This window comes from Artibeus jamaicensis, unplaced genomic scaffold (assembly GCF_021234435.1).
Source record: "Artibeus jamaicensis isolate MK-2021 breed Jamaican fruit bat unplaced genomic scaffold, CSHL_Jam_final scaffold_474, whole genome shotgun sequence".
Lineage (NCBI taxonomy): Eukaryota > Metazoa > Chordata > Mammalia > Chiroptera > Phyllostomidae > Artibeus > Artibeus jamaicensis.
In genome coordinates this window covers 32464210-32481212 of record NW_026522046.1, presented here as the reverse complement: position 1 = coordinate 32481212, position 17003 = coordinate 32464210, and the positions used below count along the sequence as shown (strand labels likewise).

General features: G+C 34.7%; 1 protein-coding gene across 1 annotated transcript in view; it reads left to right on the top strand.

Annotated features, from left to right (window-relative positions):
* The window catches only part of TMPRSS15 (transmembrane serine protease 15), a 117111-nt gene that overhangs the window by 43976 nt on the left and 56132 nt on the right, over positions 1-17003 (top strand). The window contains exons 9-13 of the mRNA XM_053657914.1: positions 1942-2082; positions 3169-3318; positions 12389-12494; positions 12788-12938; positions 14902-15037. Of these exons, the coding sequence (XP_053513889.1) occupies positions 1942-2082; positions 3169-3318; positions 12389-12494; positions 12788-12938; positions 14902-15037 (684 nt within the window). The remainder of the gene's footprint in view (positions 1-1941; positions 2083-3168; positions 3319-12388; positions 12495-12787; positions 12939-14901; positions 15038-17003) is intronic.

The window sequence follows — 17003 nt, the reverse complement described above, 5'->3', positions numbered from 1 at the left end:
TAACAGGTTTATATATCATATTATAGTATACAATTAATGCACATCAAAAATTTTTATGACTCTAAAGGTATTTTTAAAATAATGCCAAAACCTACATTCTTTACTTACAATCCTATATTTTTCTAAATATTTTAGCAATTTTCTGTGTATGAGAGATGCATACAAGATTTACTTTTATTAAATTCACCTCAGAGTATATATCTCAAATACAGTTATCTTCATCACATTGAAAATATATAAATATTTAATTAAAAGGAAAAAGTAACATTATCTAGAAGAATTACAAGAAAATATAAATACCCAGTACCATAAAATAGTTCTTATACATTTGATTAGGGGTAAGTCAGTGTAAACATTACTGAACACTACTAAAGGCATTACGCAGTCATTTTAGTACATAATCATGAAGTAAAAGTTCTCTAACTCATAAAAAGTGTCAGGAATAATAGGCATTACATAAAAGAAAATAATTTAGAGTGCAATGGGGTCCTTTCCAAATAATTATGGGAACTGAAGGAAATCAGAATAGTCTGACAGGTTCTTTTTAACCTAGGGTGAGGAAGGGGCAATGTTCAATTCAGTGAAGGTAAGAATTATTAATGCTGCAAATGGTAAGAGAGTATAAGTGTGCTTAATTTTTTTTGCTCAGAAAAATACATAGATGTTTTGTGCATCCTCAAAGAAAGAAAATTAAAATAGCTTGGGTGAGACATCAAAATTGATTTCAAATTGTCAAGCCGAGAAAATGTGTTTCTGAATATTTCATAATTACGCTATTCTTTATATCCCAAGTGCTTAGCTGTTATTCCATTCCCAGATGACTATTGACAGCATATCCCTGATATTGTTGCTTAACAATTCAAGGTCATGCTTTCAACAGTGAAGCGCACATAAATGTGCATGCATATAGCCAAATGCATAATAAACATAGGGGATTTTTCTAATTGTCAACTTACCCTTCAACAAAAATAATCACATTGTGGCTATGGAATTAAGTCATATATGCAAATATTTTTCAAAGTCAAGCATTTTGATAAGCTTTGTGCTTTTTTTTAGAACATTTTTGTGTTCACTTAGAAGTAGCCATTCACTCACTTCTGTTTATAGGATTATTTATATGCAAAAGCTAAATAGGCACTGACTTAAAATTTCCGGAGACCCTTGATGACTCCCCAGTCACAGTGCCTGGATAAACCAGAGGTTCCTTCCTCACGTAGCTCCTCAATGCCCCCATGGCATTTCTCCCATGAAGGCTGGTTCCCAAGTTCTGTTTACAGAGAAACAGATAAAACCAATATGAAATAGAAATAAGATAATCAATATTAAAAATCAATATAAAGTAGAAAAATCCTTAAGTCCCAAAGTCTTGCCTTGAGATCCTATTGTTATATGGATAGAAAACCAAAGAAGTACTTTTGTTTTTATCATTGTTACTGAGTTTAGCTCCTGTTACAAAAATGCAATAAAGAAACTAAATGCCCACATTAAAAAACATATGAAACTATACTTTAGTTATAACAAATAGGTAGTCTAATTCTAAGATCCTTTGAATAAATACCTGATAGTGCTAAAACCAACTTTTAGTTTTCTAACTGCTTAACTTGCATGTTTCTTAGAGGAACCTTCCCAGTAAAGAACGCACATATTTATTTGTACATATGTAGCTAATACTTAGAAATAAAATACAGTTTTTCAAGCCATCAATATATATAATAATTTGATTTTCTAGTGCTTAAAGGACTCATTTCAATTAAAATAATTAAGCATGTGATTAATGATTTTAGTTACCTGATGGTCTTAGATTGCTACATCAATAAATAGAACAATAGTTGAATAGATGGATGTATGGATTAATGAAATGATGGGTAGATAGGGATGGATGGATGAATGGTTCAATAAATGAATGAACAGGTAAATATGTATATTCATTTTCTTTTGTAGCTTCTCTCTCAGAAACCAATCCTGGCACAATTAGAATTTTTTCCAACCAAGCTACTGTCACATTTCTTATAGAATCAGATGAAAGTGATTTTATTGGCTTTCATGTGACATACACTGTATTTGACATCAGGGAACTTAATAGTAAGTATGTTTATTTTTTAGCCTTTGAATTTTCAGGTATTTTAATATAGTAACAAAATTTTTAAAGTAGCATAATCTAAACTTTCAGAACAACTTTGTAATCTGTTTTGTTAGGCAAGTTCTTTAATGAGTATCTCTTACATATATTTCTCTCTTCTTACTACTTGCAAATAAACTAGAGATTAGAAAATAATTTGTGCTCTTCAAAAGAATCAAATAACCAATTTGACAAAAAAACATAAATCAATATAATGATTACATTTTATACACTGCAAGAATTCAAATTAAAGTTTTAAGTATATTATGTTGATTATTCTATTATAGTTGTCCCAATTTTCCCCCTTTGCCTCCTTCTGCCCCCCTTACTACCCTCCTTGCCCTCCAATAATCCCCCCACCTCACTTCACATGCATGGAACATGCATGTAAGTTTTTTGGTTTCTCCATTGCCTGTACTGTTCTTAACCTTCCCCTGTCTATTTTGTACATACCCAGTTATGCTTCTAAATCCCTACAACGTTTATCCCATTCTCCCCCTTTCTTCCCTCAACTGACAACCCTCCAATTGATCTCATCTATTCTGTTCCTGTTCTATTCTATTTCAGTTCTGTTCCTGTTTTTGGTTGTTTGCTTGTTTGTTTTTATTTCTAGATTCATTTGTTGATAATTGTGAGTTTCTTCTTATTTTACTGTTCATAGTTTTGACCTTCTTCTTTTTCTTAGATAAGTCCCTTTAACATTTCATATAATAAGGCCTTGGTCAAAGTAAATTTTTAAAATTAGCATAAACTAGGACAAAATTGATGTGGGTAAGCCAATGGAGGTAAGGTATAAAAATGAAAGGCCAAGAAGCTTGTCTTTGTTAAAGTTTTAATGGGGTATTATTCTAACACAGCTGACAACAGAAATCTGGTTCATTTGTTTGTTTATTTTAACTAAATGGCATGAAACAGAGTTAAAAATTAAAAACAAAGAATTTGTGTGTGCCATTGAATTGTAAATTCTATAAGGTTAGATTATTTTCAGTGACATCTACTACAACTAGTGACATGTTAAAAAAATCTAAAGTGTTTTTTTTAATTCACAGATTATGAGAAAATTAACTGTAATTTTGAAGATGGCTTTTGCTTTTGGATCCAGGACCTAAACGATGACAATGACTGGGAAAGGACTCGGGGAGAAACTTTCCCCCCTTTCACGGGACCAGATTTTGACCACACGTTTGGCAATGTTTCAGGTATAATTCATATTTAATTCACAAAACAGCTCATCATTTAAATGCAAAACCAGTCTTTTCACGTTTTCTTTTTAATCTTGGGCTCATAAATGCATTTAAATGAAAATAGTGATCAAATAATAAGCAATAAATGAACATTATTGCTTATAATTATTTAAATGAAAATAATTATGATTATAAGCAAGTGAAAGTGAGTGTTCCAAAAATACATATTCTTTACCTTATATGCGCACGAGATGTTGAAAAGTGCATAGAGGCCATTAGAGACAACGACACTTGGGTTGTCACCCGAGATTTATTTGGCACCTATTGTTAGTTACATGGACTTGTATAAGATAATTAACTTTTTTGAACTTTGCCTACTTTGTCTTAATTTATTTTTCTTATTATTCATAGTTGGTGTATTGAAATAAAATTCACTTTTTATGTTTATCTTATACCCTGTAGACTTGTTGAACTTGTTATTAGCTCTAATAGCTTTTCAGAATGCCTTAGAATTTTCAGTAAACAAAGTCATGACATCTTGAAGTGAAGATTGGTTTACTTCTGAGAAGCTATTTTAGTCCCTTCATGTTGTCATAATAGAACACCACAGATTGATTGGCCTAAACAATTGTCTCTTCCAATAAGGTCACTAAATTTCAATGTGAGGCTCCAACCTCAAGACCTAATTAGCTCTCAAAGGCCCGTCCCCACATATCATCATATTAGGGATCAGGGTTTCAACACACAAATATGGTGGAGCACCACCATCCGGTCCACAGCAGAAAAAACAGGGGAGGGCTCATTTTGAAACACAGCCCCAAAAGAAGTGTTATGATATGTAAGTACATTTTTATGTGAATGGGATATAAGATTTTGATTTTCAGTGGAAATATTAACACTGGAGACAATATTTGACTGATTAGACCAGAAATCATAGGGAATTATCACGTGACAAGGAACTCATGGTACAAAGAACACTCATGAAAACCTTGGAAGCATGTATTCATAATACCAAATGTAATCAATGAATAAAAGTTACAAATCAAGAGGTAATGTAGACCTTACAAAGTAAAGACAATTACAAAAAAGGATAGAATAGAATTATGTGCATTTAGATAATTTTCTTAGTACATTAGTGACCAGAGTATGATTTAATTCTAAAAGTGCAGATGAAAATCTTCCTGTAACCACACACGATCCAATGCATTGAGGATGGAGATCATACATATATCACCAATTCTAAGAAGTTTTTCCAGAACCTACATGTTCAAATCCTCCTTTCCATTAAGTAGGACAAGCATCTTTTTTATTTTTTCGTATTACATGACATTATATTTGCTTTCTTACTCATTTCTTTTCACCAGTGTTCATTTCAGGAGTAAGAGCATTGTCCTTTTAAACCTTTGAATGTTTAATATATATTCAGTGCCTAAATCTAATTAATATATATGTAAAATAATTTTTGAGTATATGAATGTATGTACAACTTTGGCTCAATAAGTCATTTCTGAATGAGTAGTTACTGGTGGAATGAAATTGCTTACAACACAAAAAGAATCTAAGCATGTGTGCACTGTAATTTATTATTAATAGCCACCCATTTTATAGAGATCAATGTTCTCATTTTTATGAGAACATTTTATGGCTGATTTAATGTCAAATGTTAATTACATCTAGTAAGAAAACATTAAAGAGTTAATTTTTTTCAAGATAGAAATATATCTGACTAATCCATATACTTTAAAAAATGGCATGCCTAGAATAACACAATATAGTATTCACACTACTTCAACTTGATCAAAAAATTTCTTAACTTTTAATCTATTTCCATACTCATCATTAAAAGCCCCATTCAAGTTTTTCATCCACTTATTTATTCAAGAAGATTTTGAGTACCAGGTCCTATTCAGGCAGTCAAATATATCTGTGAACAAAATAAATCAGATTTTCTGCTGTCATAAAACACATTCTAGCTAGCAAAGAAAAACACAAAACAATCCGTATGCCTGACCAGTGATTATATTTGGAGGTTATGTTAAAGGTCAAGAAGTGCTCCGGAAAAATTTGATAAGGGCAATGGGAAAGGCAAGTGTATGGGGGTGTTACTGCAAATTAGAATAGAGTGATCGGATTAGGGCTCATTGAAAGTGCAACATTTGAATTAAAACCGTAAGGAATTGAAGGAATTAGAAATATATTGACAGATGATTCCAAACAGAGGGAACAAAGTGGGGGAAAGGCTTTAAAGAGAGCACACCTGAGCTGTTTGAAGAAGAGCCAGGAGGCCAGCCAGCATGGCTAGAGTAATGTAAATAGAGCCAGTACAGCCCAGGTAATAATGGGTCTTCTCTGGCTTCAGCCTTTTTTCTCAGTGAAATGAGGAGCTATGGAAGGTTCTTGAGCACAGGAGTGCTAAGATTCATTGACTAGTAGAACCGTTTGTGGAAGGGCAAGAATGTTGTCCTCACAGAGACTAGTGGAAGGCTGTTGAGAGCACGGGATTATCAGATCAGTGGGCGCAGATATGGCGAGAAGAATGTCGGTTTCTGTATAAAGTCTGAGCGTTAATAGGATCCTGCTATATGAGCTACCAGTGTGGACCTATGAAGACAAAAAAATATAGTCTGCATAGATGGCCAGTCTCACTAAACCAAGTATGCTTAGTATTAAAAATTATGACATTCATAATCTTAATTAATCTTTTTTGAATAAGTTATTTCTCAGGGCCTGATCCTCCACGGATAAATTTTAAATCTACAAAATGAAGGCTGACTCTGAGATGATAATCACCCTGGCTGTCTAGAGAAGATTGACCTAAAACAGTCAAATAATTTGACCACTTTTTTTCTTTACTGTAATAAAAAATAGAGTCTAGCACACTTGAACAAGAGTAGTTAGTGGAGAGTGCAGAAAGCATTCATAGCTATTCACAATGACAGATACCTTTCATGTACTTGAAATCTTTGATGTTCAAATTATCATTTTTCTACTTTTATGTCATCAGAATAAGAGATGAAATAATTTCACTGACATTTGAAGAATAGAAGTACATTAAAAGAGAGAAATGGTTTCGGCTTGCCAACAGATTTAATAACTAAAGAAATAAGATGAAACTGACCGAAGTGAAGCAGGTGGAATGTCGGGTAGAGGTTTTAAACAGTTGGGTCAGAAATGAAGTCTCGGGTAGTCGTGGAGCAGGAGTCATTTAAAGGGAGACCAGTCAGAGCAGTTCAGAGCCCACCAGAGGCAGCAGAGTAATGAGGATGGTTGATAGGGCTTAATAGGTCTTCTCCATCTCTCACGCCACAGATTTTATGATGTACCAGTCATTCCCTGCCTGGGGCACTTTTCTTCCAACCTGCTTTTTTTAATGTCAGAACATCCTACGTCTGAAATGGAAGAGAATTAAATCTCTCCTGCTGTGTGTTCCCCTCCATGCAGGGTTTTTTGTTCTTTGCCTTCACTTTAAATGGCAGGAAAGTCTGAATGAAATAGATAAACTTTGAATTAACATTGCTTTAGGGAAGCACATCTAAGCCCTTTAACTCTTTGACTTCTAAAGCTCTCTCTCCTGCCAGAGCACCAGCTCCTCAATTTCTGCACAGTCCATTGTAGCTCTTAGAAGCCAAGTGAATTGGTGGAGATTCTGGCAGCATCTCCTGTATTCAGAAGTGGCCCGTTTGTTCAGAACTTTCAGGGGAAATGAGATTAGTCATGTGAAAACTTTAGGAATGTAGTGGTCACTGCACAGACCAAGGGCTACACAGACCAAAGAAAGAATTTCTTAGTTGCCCTTTCTCAATGAAATCATACTTGTTTCAAATGCTTAGTGGTTAGCAGAATGTAGTAGGAAAGATCATTACACTAGGAACCCTGAAGTCTTAGCCAGGTTTAAATCTCAGCTCTGCCATTTCAAAATGTTATGTCTCTGTCTGCACCATGGCTCCCTCATCTGGACAGTGCGGTTGATGATGATAGCACATGACTCTAGAGGCATTTTATGAACATTAAACTGATTATGTTTTTAAAGTACAGAAATGCCTGACATATAAAATGTGCTATATAAATTTTGGTGTTATAATGATTTTCTTTTCATGCCATAAGTATTTAACAGACATCAACTGACCGTGGTACTCTTTTCAGTAGTGTGCTGGGGGGAAGAGTTATTTTTTCTATTTTCAAAAATATATTAAGTTATTTAGATATCCACATTTCATTTAGCACATAGACTTTTTATAAAATAAGTATAACTCTAGAGTTTTCAAAGTAATTGTCTTTATTTCCTTATGTTTGCCATGATGTTAAATTTTAGAAAATAATATTACTTTCTAATATTGATAGAATCTAAATTTGGATCATTCTCCAATGTAAACCTTCCAATATCTATGTACTAGGTTTGGTTTTACATATAAATAGCAACTTGCAAAGTGAATCATACCAGTCTATGTTCTTCTTAAGTATGGTCTGCAAGTTTCCAGAAAGTTCTACTCTCTCTCCAGTTACCGCTGTCTCTATAGCACCCTCAGAACATATCCAGCACTTTTTCTTTTTCACTGGGATCACTGAGGGGAGGTGAGCATCACTTCATGGAGAAATAAGCAGAAAGAGAGAAGGGAGTCGTACGGAAAATCTAACGGCTCAAGAAAAAGGCTCATCGTGTTTTTAAACTAACAAAATATATTCGATTATCTAGATTTTAAACTGACTCTGAGGTTAAGTCCAAGAGTTCTCAAGATATTCCAGAAAGTTGGATTTTAAAAGAAATTATTGTGAAAGGATAGAAATGTTCACATGTTAATGAAAAATATCTAATTATTATTTTTAAAGATTTTATTTATTCATTGATTGGTTGATTGATTGATTGATTTTAGAGAGAGAGGCAGGGAGAGAGGAAGAGAGGGAGAGAAATATTGATGTGCAAGATAAAAATCTATTGGTTATCTATTGCACACCCCTAATAGGGGACCTGGCCAGCCACTCAGGCATGTGTCCTGACCTGGAATCAAACCGGCGACCTTTCTGTTTCAGAGATGATGCCCAACCCACTGAACCACACCAGTAATGGCAATTATTCTTTTGTGTAGTACCTCAGTAAATTTAAACATAAAAAAGCAAGTCAAATTAGTGTAACCTGTATCTAAGCAGTATAACATGAAGCAACATTCACCTAATTCATATACAGAATTCAAAAATTAATCAAGTGTCTTTCTTTTCCCTTAAGTTTTAATAAGTTTAAAAAGTCACATTTGGATATAAATATACACAACTTTTAAGTGACATCAGAGAAGGACACTTGCAACTGAGAATTCAAAAGAAGTGGTCACATCTCATTAAGAGGACTAAGAGAGGCTTTTTCAAGGAGATAGTAGCCTGATTTAAATGACTTTTAAAAATTAGTAGGTTTGACAGGCACAATTGGAAGAGAAAGTGGAAGGACAGGAAAATAGAAAAATAATTGTACACTTTGTGGGTCTTCAGAAATTAAAATAATTTTGTAGAAGTGCTTCATGTAAATAGATGAATTATTAGAACTATGACAGGAAAATGATACTGAAGTCATAATATAGAAAGACTCAAACATCAGAGTGAGTTTGTACTTGGTTTAATAAAATATAAAGAGATAGTAAGCCCTGGCTGGTGTAGCTCAGTGGGTTGAGCATGGGCCTGTGAAGCAAAGGGTCGCTGTTTCGATTCCCAGTCAGGGCACATGCCTGGGTTGCAGGCCAGTTCCCAGCTGGGGACTCACGAGAGGCAACCATACATTGACATTTCTCTCCTTCTCTCTCCTTCCCTTCCTCTCTAAAGATAAATAAATTAAAAATCTTTAAAAAAGAGAATAGTAAAAGATGTTGAATAAGGGACCAATTAGATTGCACAGAGGGGACATTATAAGCAATGGTGTAGGTGATGAAAAATTCTGGAGAGTTAGAGAACGGGGCAAAGATTTGGAAATCACAGCAGCCGTGACAATTGGACTTAGTCATAGACCTGAGGGTTACGATGTTCCTACTCCTGCACCTGGTGGGATACTCCAACAGAAATACTGTGTGGACTTCTGGTTCCCCTACTCTGAGTAGGACCAAGTGGAAGGACAACTAACAGAGAGTTTATCAAATGGAGAAGCAAAATGATATTGTGTCATATTAAAATTGTTGAGGGCAAAAGGAATGGATTTAGGAGAGGTATCGTAGTGGCCTTTCAATATTTGTAGAGCTGACAAAAATTTATCTAATGGGTTCAGAAGACAAAATAAGAAACAATAGATGCACAACAGTTTGCTGTTTAAAAAGAATAGACTTTTCTAATTATGTTGATTACCAGACTGCCTTGAAATGCAGATTCCTGCTGCATTTGACCTCTGTTAAGCAGAGGTTAAGTGACTCCTACAGGCAAAATGTAGAGGAAATGTAAGGACAATTGGTAGTTGGACTATGTGAATTTTTATGTAAACTACAATTCTCTACTTTTAATATTCTTAATTTTATAAAGAATTTCTTTCATTTTCTAACTTTTTAGCTCAAGAATTTAGTTGGTGTCACAGAAATATTAATTTGAAATATTATATTACTATATTCCAAAATATTCTGCCTTATATAATTTTATTATATTCTATTTTTTAAATTTATTTATGCAAAATTCATAAGGTACTAAACAAGACAAAACTCATAACATCACAATGCCTTAATCACTCTAAAAGCTTCTAATATACTACTGTTTAATAAGTAAACAATAGATTCAGAATTTGTAAAGAATGTGCAAAACTCAATACCAAAGAAACAAACAACCCAATTAAAAATTGGACAAAGGACCTGAATAGACAGTTCTCCAAAGACCTACATATGGCCAATAGATGTAAGAAAAGATGCTCAACATCACTAATTATCAGATAAATTCAAATAAAAACCACACCTGTCAGAATGGCTATCATCAAAAAATCAACAAAATACAAGTGCTGATGAGGATGTGGTGAAAGGGGAACCCTTTGCACTGTTGGTGGGATTGCAGACTGGTGCAGCCGCTGTGGAAAGCAATATGGAGATACCTCAAAATTAAACATGGATCTGCCTTTTGACTCAGTGATCCCACTTCTGAGAATATATCTAAAGGAACCCAAAACACTAATTCAAAAGAACATAAGTAATCCAATGTTCATTGCAGCATTATTTACAATTGCCAAGATATGGAAGCAGCCCAACTGTCCATCAGTAGATGAGTGGATTAAACAACTATGGGACATTTACATGATGTAATACTACTTGGCCATAAAAAAAGGAAAAAATGCCCTTTGAGACAGTATGGATGGACATGGAGAAGATTATGCTAAGTGAAATAAACCAGAGAAAGACAAATACCATATAATTTCACTCATATGTGGAATCTAATGAACAAACTGAGCTAATAAGCAAAAGACACAGACTCATAGATGGAGAGCAGATGACAGCTGGTGGGGGAGGAGGTTAGAGGGTGGAGGGATTGAGCACAAAGGAGAAAGTACTCATGGACATTGACAACAGTGTGGTGATTCAGGGGGAGGGTTTAAGGCAGCTAAATGGTAATGGAAAAAATACAGTAAAAATGTCAAATTATAACAAATTGACTATGAATATGGTCAAGCATAAGTAAGAACATAGTGTATGTTTATGTTATAGAATTTCAGTTAATTAGAATATTTTTTAATTGGCTATCCACTTCAGTACTTAATTTTGGCATTCGGTGGTATTTTATTTCCTCCTCAGCTATATTCTAAGCAACTAAAAGTAAAGTCAACTCAAAAGGAATTTGCAGTTGGGAATTTAGTGTGAGTTCTTTAATATCTCCTCTGTATCTATGCTGCTTTTGCTAATGAGTTGAATAATTAAGCACTAACCATATAGCTAAAATAAGTGCTCATGAAATATTATAGCATTATATAAAATATTAGTAATGTAATAATAATAAAATATTAAATATATATTCCTTTCTAGTGTATATTTTGTATCTAAATTCAAAGAAAGTGAATATATTTATTAAGATATTTGATCAGGATTTCACCTTTATAAAATACTTATTTATTCTGAACAATTTTTGCCTCACTGATCTAAACATGCTCTGATTATTGGTGGCTCTACTAGCATTTTTCTTTATGCCTTCTCCTTACTCTGTTATAAATAAAATGTTTCATTTTTAGGCAGTACTGGCTATAAAAATTCTGTTGGAAAGCATAAGAGAAAATATACTTGATTTCAAACAAATACCAATGAAGTGAGAATTATCTCATATTTGATATTCTTTATATTTTGTTATGATGATTCTATTTTCTTTCATAATGTTTGAGCCACAAACTAAGAGTTTAAAAAAATTTAAATCCTCTAAGAAAATGTTCAAGGTATTTTTATCCCAGTGACACTTCCCACGCTTCAAATGACTCAAATCATTTGTTGGAATAATGAATTTCAGATCAAAGAGCACTTTATTCACTAGCTTGAGCATTTAGAAAGCTTTTATGTGGATTAGCCTGCTACCTGCTTCTTTGTGATCTGATTAGTTATCATTCAAAGGAATATGGAAGATGAAACCATTGTAAAATTAGGTAATTTCTTATTTAGAGAAATGCAGTGTAGTCAATGAAATTAAAAAAAACTGACAGGCTTTAAAATTCTTAGTTTTGTCTTCAAATCTATATTTAAATACTTGAATGCATCAGAGGTTATTCCAGCGATATATCTAATTAGTCTCATGGACTGATTGTCTCTAAAGACTGAAATAATTAAAACATCTAATAAATGGGAAAAAGGTATTTGGATGAGATAATGTGAGGAACAATCACCTGGAGGCACTAAGTCCAAGTTTGGTATATTCTCAGCTGCAGTTCAAGGCTCTTGTTTTGTAAGTTGGGAGGTCCAGAGCTGAGAAGCACCTTTTAACCTAAGTAACAATTCATTACACCAGAGACAGTGCCTTCTGGGTTTCAGTCAATGTCCTTCTCACTCTACCTAAATATATTTTCTTACATTTCTACCTTAAATTTGTTCTTTTCTGTTGATATCTCACATAATGGAAATGCTAATATTTAACTGAAGCAAAACATTTTTGGTGTTTTTTACAGGATTTTACATTTCCACCCCAACTGGACCAGGAGGTAGACAAGAAAGAGTCCAACTTCTAAGCCTCCCTTTGAAGCCCTCTCTGGAACCAGTGTGCCTTAGTTTCTGGTATGACGTAGACACATGTTAAATACCATGTTGCTTCATGAGTAACACTGCCTTTCTCATATTGCAAGGCTTCAGCTTCACCGGATGTTCTCCCAAGTTTTAGTGAATTAGCCATTATTTTTCCAACAGATAAAGGAGTAAAATGTTGGGACATTCCCCAACCCTTCTCTAACAATACCCTCACCCAAGAGAAAGGGGATATTTCAAAGACAGTAAAGGATTTAGAAGAATCCTAAAATGTCTTTATTCTAGTGTTTTAGGAATACAATCACTTTCATTTTTTTCCAAACTAGGTATTACATGTATGGTGAAAATGTCTACAAATTAAGCATTAATATCAGCAGTGACCAAAACTTGGAGAAGATAATTTTCCAAAAGGAAGGAAATTATGGGGAAAACTGGAATTATGGACAAGTAACGATAAATGAAACAGTGGAATTTAAGGTTGGCAAAATATTTTGTGTTTTGTAATCATTTACTTGTATTCTAAAAATGGTGATACAATTATAATTTATAGTAATATGCTGAAATAACTTATTTTATAAATACAGCTAAGTCACTTTCTCTACTTTCATAATCTATCTTCTTTCTTTAATATTGGAGTGCTTCTAATTTTATTTAGTCACTGACTTATTAAAAACCACTTATTGAGGAATAATTTACCTCAGATAGCACTACTTAGAAAGAGCCTTAAAGTCTGTGGAATCCTGGTAGGAGATTTTTTTTTCAGCAATTTTTCTAGCACAAGCTAACCATGTCCTAGTATGCTCCTGCCTTGCTTTCAACTTATTACAAATACCAGGAGGATCAGCCCTGCACTTTTCCTTTCCTGTTAGAACATCCATACCTACCATTATCCAACCACCCTGCCCCACTCAGGCTTAATCTTCATTTCCTTTAAAAGCAAATTCTATGAGCTGTATCATTGAGAAATCTTCACTCATTTATTTCGCATTAGGGTGAATTAATTTTTAAGATAACAGCTTGATGGGTTCTCTTCCTAAGTGTGTTTACAATTAAAATGTAGGGTTATAAAGGCTAATAGTTTGACTAAGTTAACGATGTTTTCATTGGGTAACTTCAGACAAGAGAGTCTAACCTTCAGAAGATGTATTTTTGGATGCATGTTGTCATCAGAAGGCTTCAGTTTTGTCCCACAACTTTGTATAAGGGGAGCAATAATCAATGACCCCCATCTCTATTTCTAGCATCTTTCTTTCTTACCTTTTCCCTTTTTTCTTTTGCAAATTCCATCCTTCAATTCTGCTGCGTTTTTTCCCACCTTTGGTTGTTTTCTGATCATTTAAAGAGGTTAAAGGAAATGGAACCTCAAAGGAGCACGGAGGTGGCAGAAGCAGGGACATAAGACCTGTAGTGGTGAAGTCTGGCTCCACTCACTGAACATTTTTTAAGTCATGAAACTGGAGCAACTTTTTCAAAGTTAGCTCATCAAGCAGAGTGAGAGCATCAAATTCCACAAACGTTTTCAACTTGGTTTTGCAACTTTGTTGTGAAACCTTAAACAAACCATGCTCGTTCCCTTGCAATTCAGCTTGCACATAATGAAAGGGAAAAAATAATTCTTATTTTGAATAGTGTGTGGCATGAAGTAGGTGAAAGAAATAAACAAAAATGAGTGAATAGATGATTGTATAATGTTGCAAAATTGAAGTAATGTATAACGGGACTAACATAGCAATTAGCATAAAACAGATAAGTATTCAGTTTCTGTCCTTTCTTTCTTACACCGGAGAAGATTTGGGAAAGTCCAGCTAAAAATACTTACTGCCCCTAAGAACCGAATATGCTTCATATGACCACTGGGTCTCTCTCCCAAGTCTGGGTCTGTGTCCTCTGGGTATTACCCTCACACAGTATCTCACACCAGCTTCCTGGGTGAACTACAGCCAGTACCAGCTGGCCCTGAATGATCATATTGTCCCCCTGCCACACTTTCTCCACTTTAGATGATCTAATCAATGTATCTTTTCTTAGGGCCTATATCCTTTGAGAAGGCAAGCAAGTACTTGGATTTCTAATATTGGGGGAAGAATCTGAGAGAAGTTTGCTCTTCCCTGCCAGAGCTTGTCTCTGCAAGACCCAGCACAATGGAATATGACAGCCTCATGTGACAAAGAAGCATAGACAGAGACAGACTGTGGCAATAAGCCTAATTCTGAAGGAAAATACTGTTAAAAAGTGAGCTTGGTATGAATGCATAATAAAGGCGGTACGCTCAGCAGAAGCTTGAGAAGCATGATCCAGCTCCATTTCCCTGTAAGTAGTAACTTGTTCTCAGATAGTTGAAGATGGCAGTATTGGTTCCTCAGAGAATACTGAGCCACAAGAAGAATCAAGTCAGAGAATATTTGAGTGGAATCATTTCACATGCCTCTCTGAATTACAGGTTTCTTTTAATGCTTTTAAAAACAAGCTCCTGAGTGATATAGCATTGGATGACATCGGCCTAACACACGGGATTTGCAATGCGAGTCTTTATCCAGAACCAACTTTGGTCCCAACACCTACACCAGAACTTCCTAGTAAGTAATCTTAATGTGCATTTTCCCTGACTAAGACATTAATATTTTCAACGAGGTCTTTCTTTGGTTTATTTATGACCTCAACCAGTATTTTTTCACTGAAAAAGCTAAGACTTTAAAATATAAGTAAAATGGAAGCCAGCAAAATATTAAATGTTGTATATGTCAACTCATAGTCAAAATTACTCACTACATTTTTATACATTATATTTATAATTTTAGTACCTTTTATTTTTAAGAATAATGAACATTTCTAATTTTTTTATTTCCACAAAAAAAGTTGTGAAATTTTTTACAAAGCTTTTACAAAGCTAACAGTCCATTGTCCGTGTGACTTGTGGCATGGTCTGTATATAGTCTTTTGGGAAGAAGCTTTATGATTTTCATAGCCTTCTTAGGAGTGATGTAAAGATCTCAAAGGAAGTTTGACTAAGCCTGAAACCCACCAAGCCCCTTTCCAGAATAATTCAATAGTAATGATTGGGCCAGGACTTTGACTACACAGACCTAGGTCACACAAAAGGTACTTGTCCTGAAGCAGTGACTAAGTCTTCCAAGGTACTTCCTTCACGGAACCACTGATGGGTTGCAGTTTATCAGTGACCAGTGGTGTCTTACGGGGTCTTTTACCTCAAAAGAGTGAAAACAAAGCCTGTGTCTACCTTTGCTCTAAGTTGAATTGGAAATACATCTCAGAGGGAAAGGGACATCACCAATACTCTTATCCATGTCAAAAGAGATAATGACTTCATATCACTTTCAGACTACAGGATTTGACAGAAGACATTAATGATAAATGAAATTAAACACCCATTGTTCCTTCATTATGATATTTCACTGTAGTGCAGTTTTAATGTAAAAACTTCTCTTTTGTCATTGGAGTGTGGTGTTTGGAAGCTGATCGGGCTTTACAGCTTTGCTTATGTCAAATCTCATGGATGTTTTTCTTCTGTCATGGAGCTGAGCTAAGAACCAGCATTTTCCCCCAGTTCCCATTTCATTCCCATATTCACATCAGCAAATCAATTTGGTGCAACTATCCATATATTTTGTTTTGCTTCCAAAACCATATATTTTCCTGCTTTCTAATCTTTAAGTTAAAAACAGACTTGTTAGATAAATGGTGTTAACTCAAAAGCTCTAAAGATAAATGACTGGTGTTTCAGAACATGTATGAATGAGCTGCTGTTAAGATGAACTTAATATTTACCTTGTCATACTGGTCTCATGAGACCATATGGAAAATGCCCTTAAGTCCCACCAAAAGGATAACTTGTCATTACTATCTTGGGTATTAACGTGTTTATATGCTTGGAGGGGTTATACATAAATTCTTCACTATTTTAAACATTCATTAAAATTTTATGAATATCTACCATATATACAAAGTACCACACAGATGTAAACTCTAGCCATAGCCATTGATGCATGGACAAAACAAATAATTAGAATTCATATAAATAAATATTAAAAGCAATATATAATTATGTGCCCCTAAAAGTAATAAATGAAAGAAATAGAGGACTTTGGAGAAAGGAGTATGAACTGGAGAAGGTTTTAAAAAACCATTAAGATTAAGAGGGAGAATGAAACTCATAAAATTGAAACAAAATCAGGCTTAAGTCAGGCAGAAGAGGTAGATAGCGAAGGAATTCTCAGAGCCTTCTCGCAGACAGACTGAGGACTCAGGCTTCGTCAAAGCCAGAGGGCAAGAGTCCATCACCCCCTCCTTGCTGCAGCCCCCTGAGTCCAGATTCTTTGAGGGCCTCCCAAGTGATCGTGTCTGGCTTAGGTTGCCCCCCCTCTGAGAGACTGTACCCATCACTGACTAACTGACCGAGTGTTGGGGGCCAGAGATGGATGAAGCAGAAGCAGCGCTCCTGCCAGGGAGATAAGCTTTGTCTCCTCAGTGGCTCAAAGCTGCAGGTTGCTCACTCAGCCTTATCCATGGAGGGGGCGGTTACAA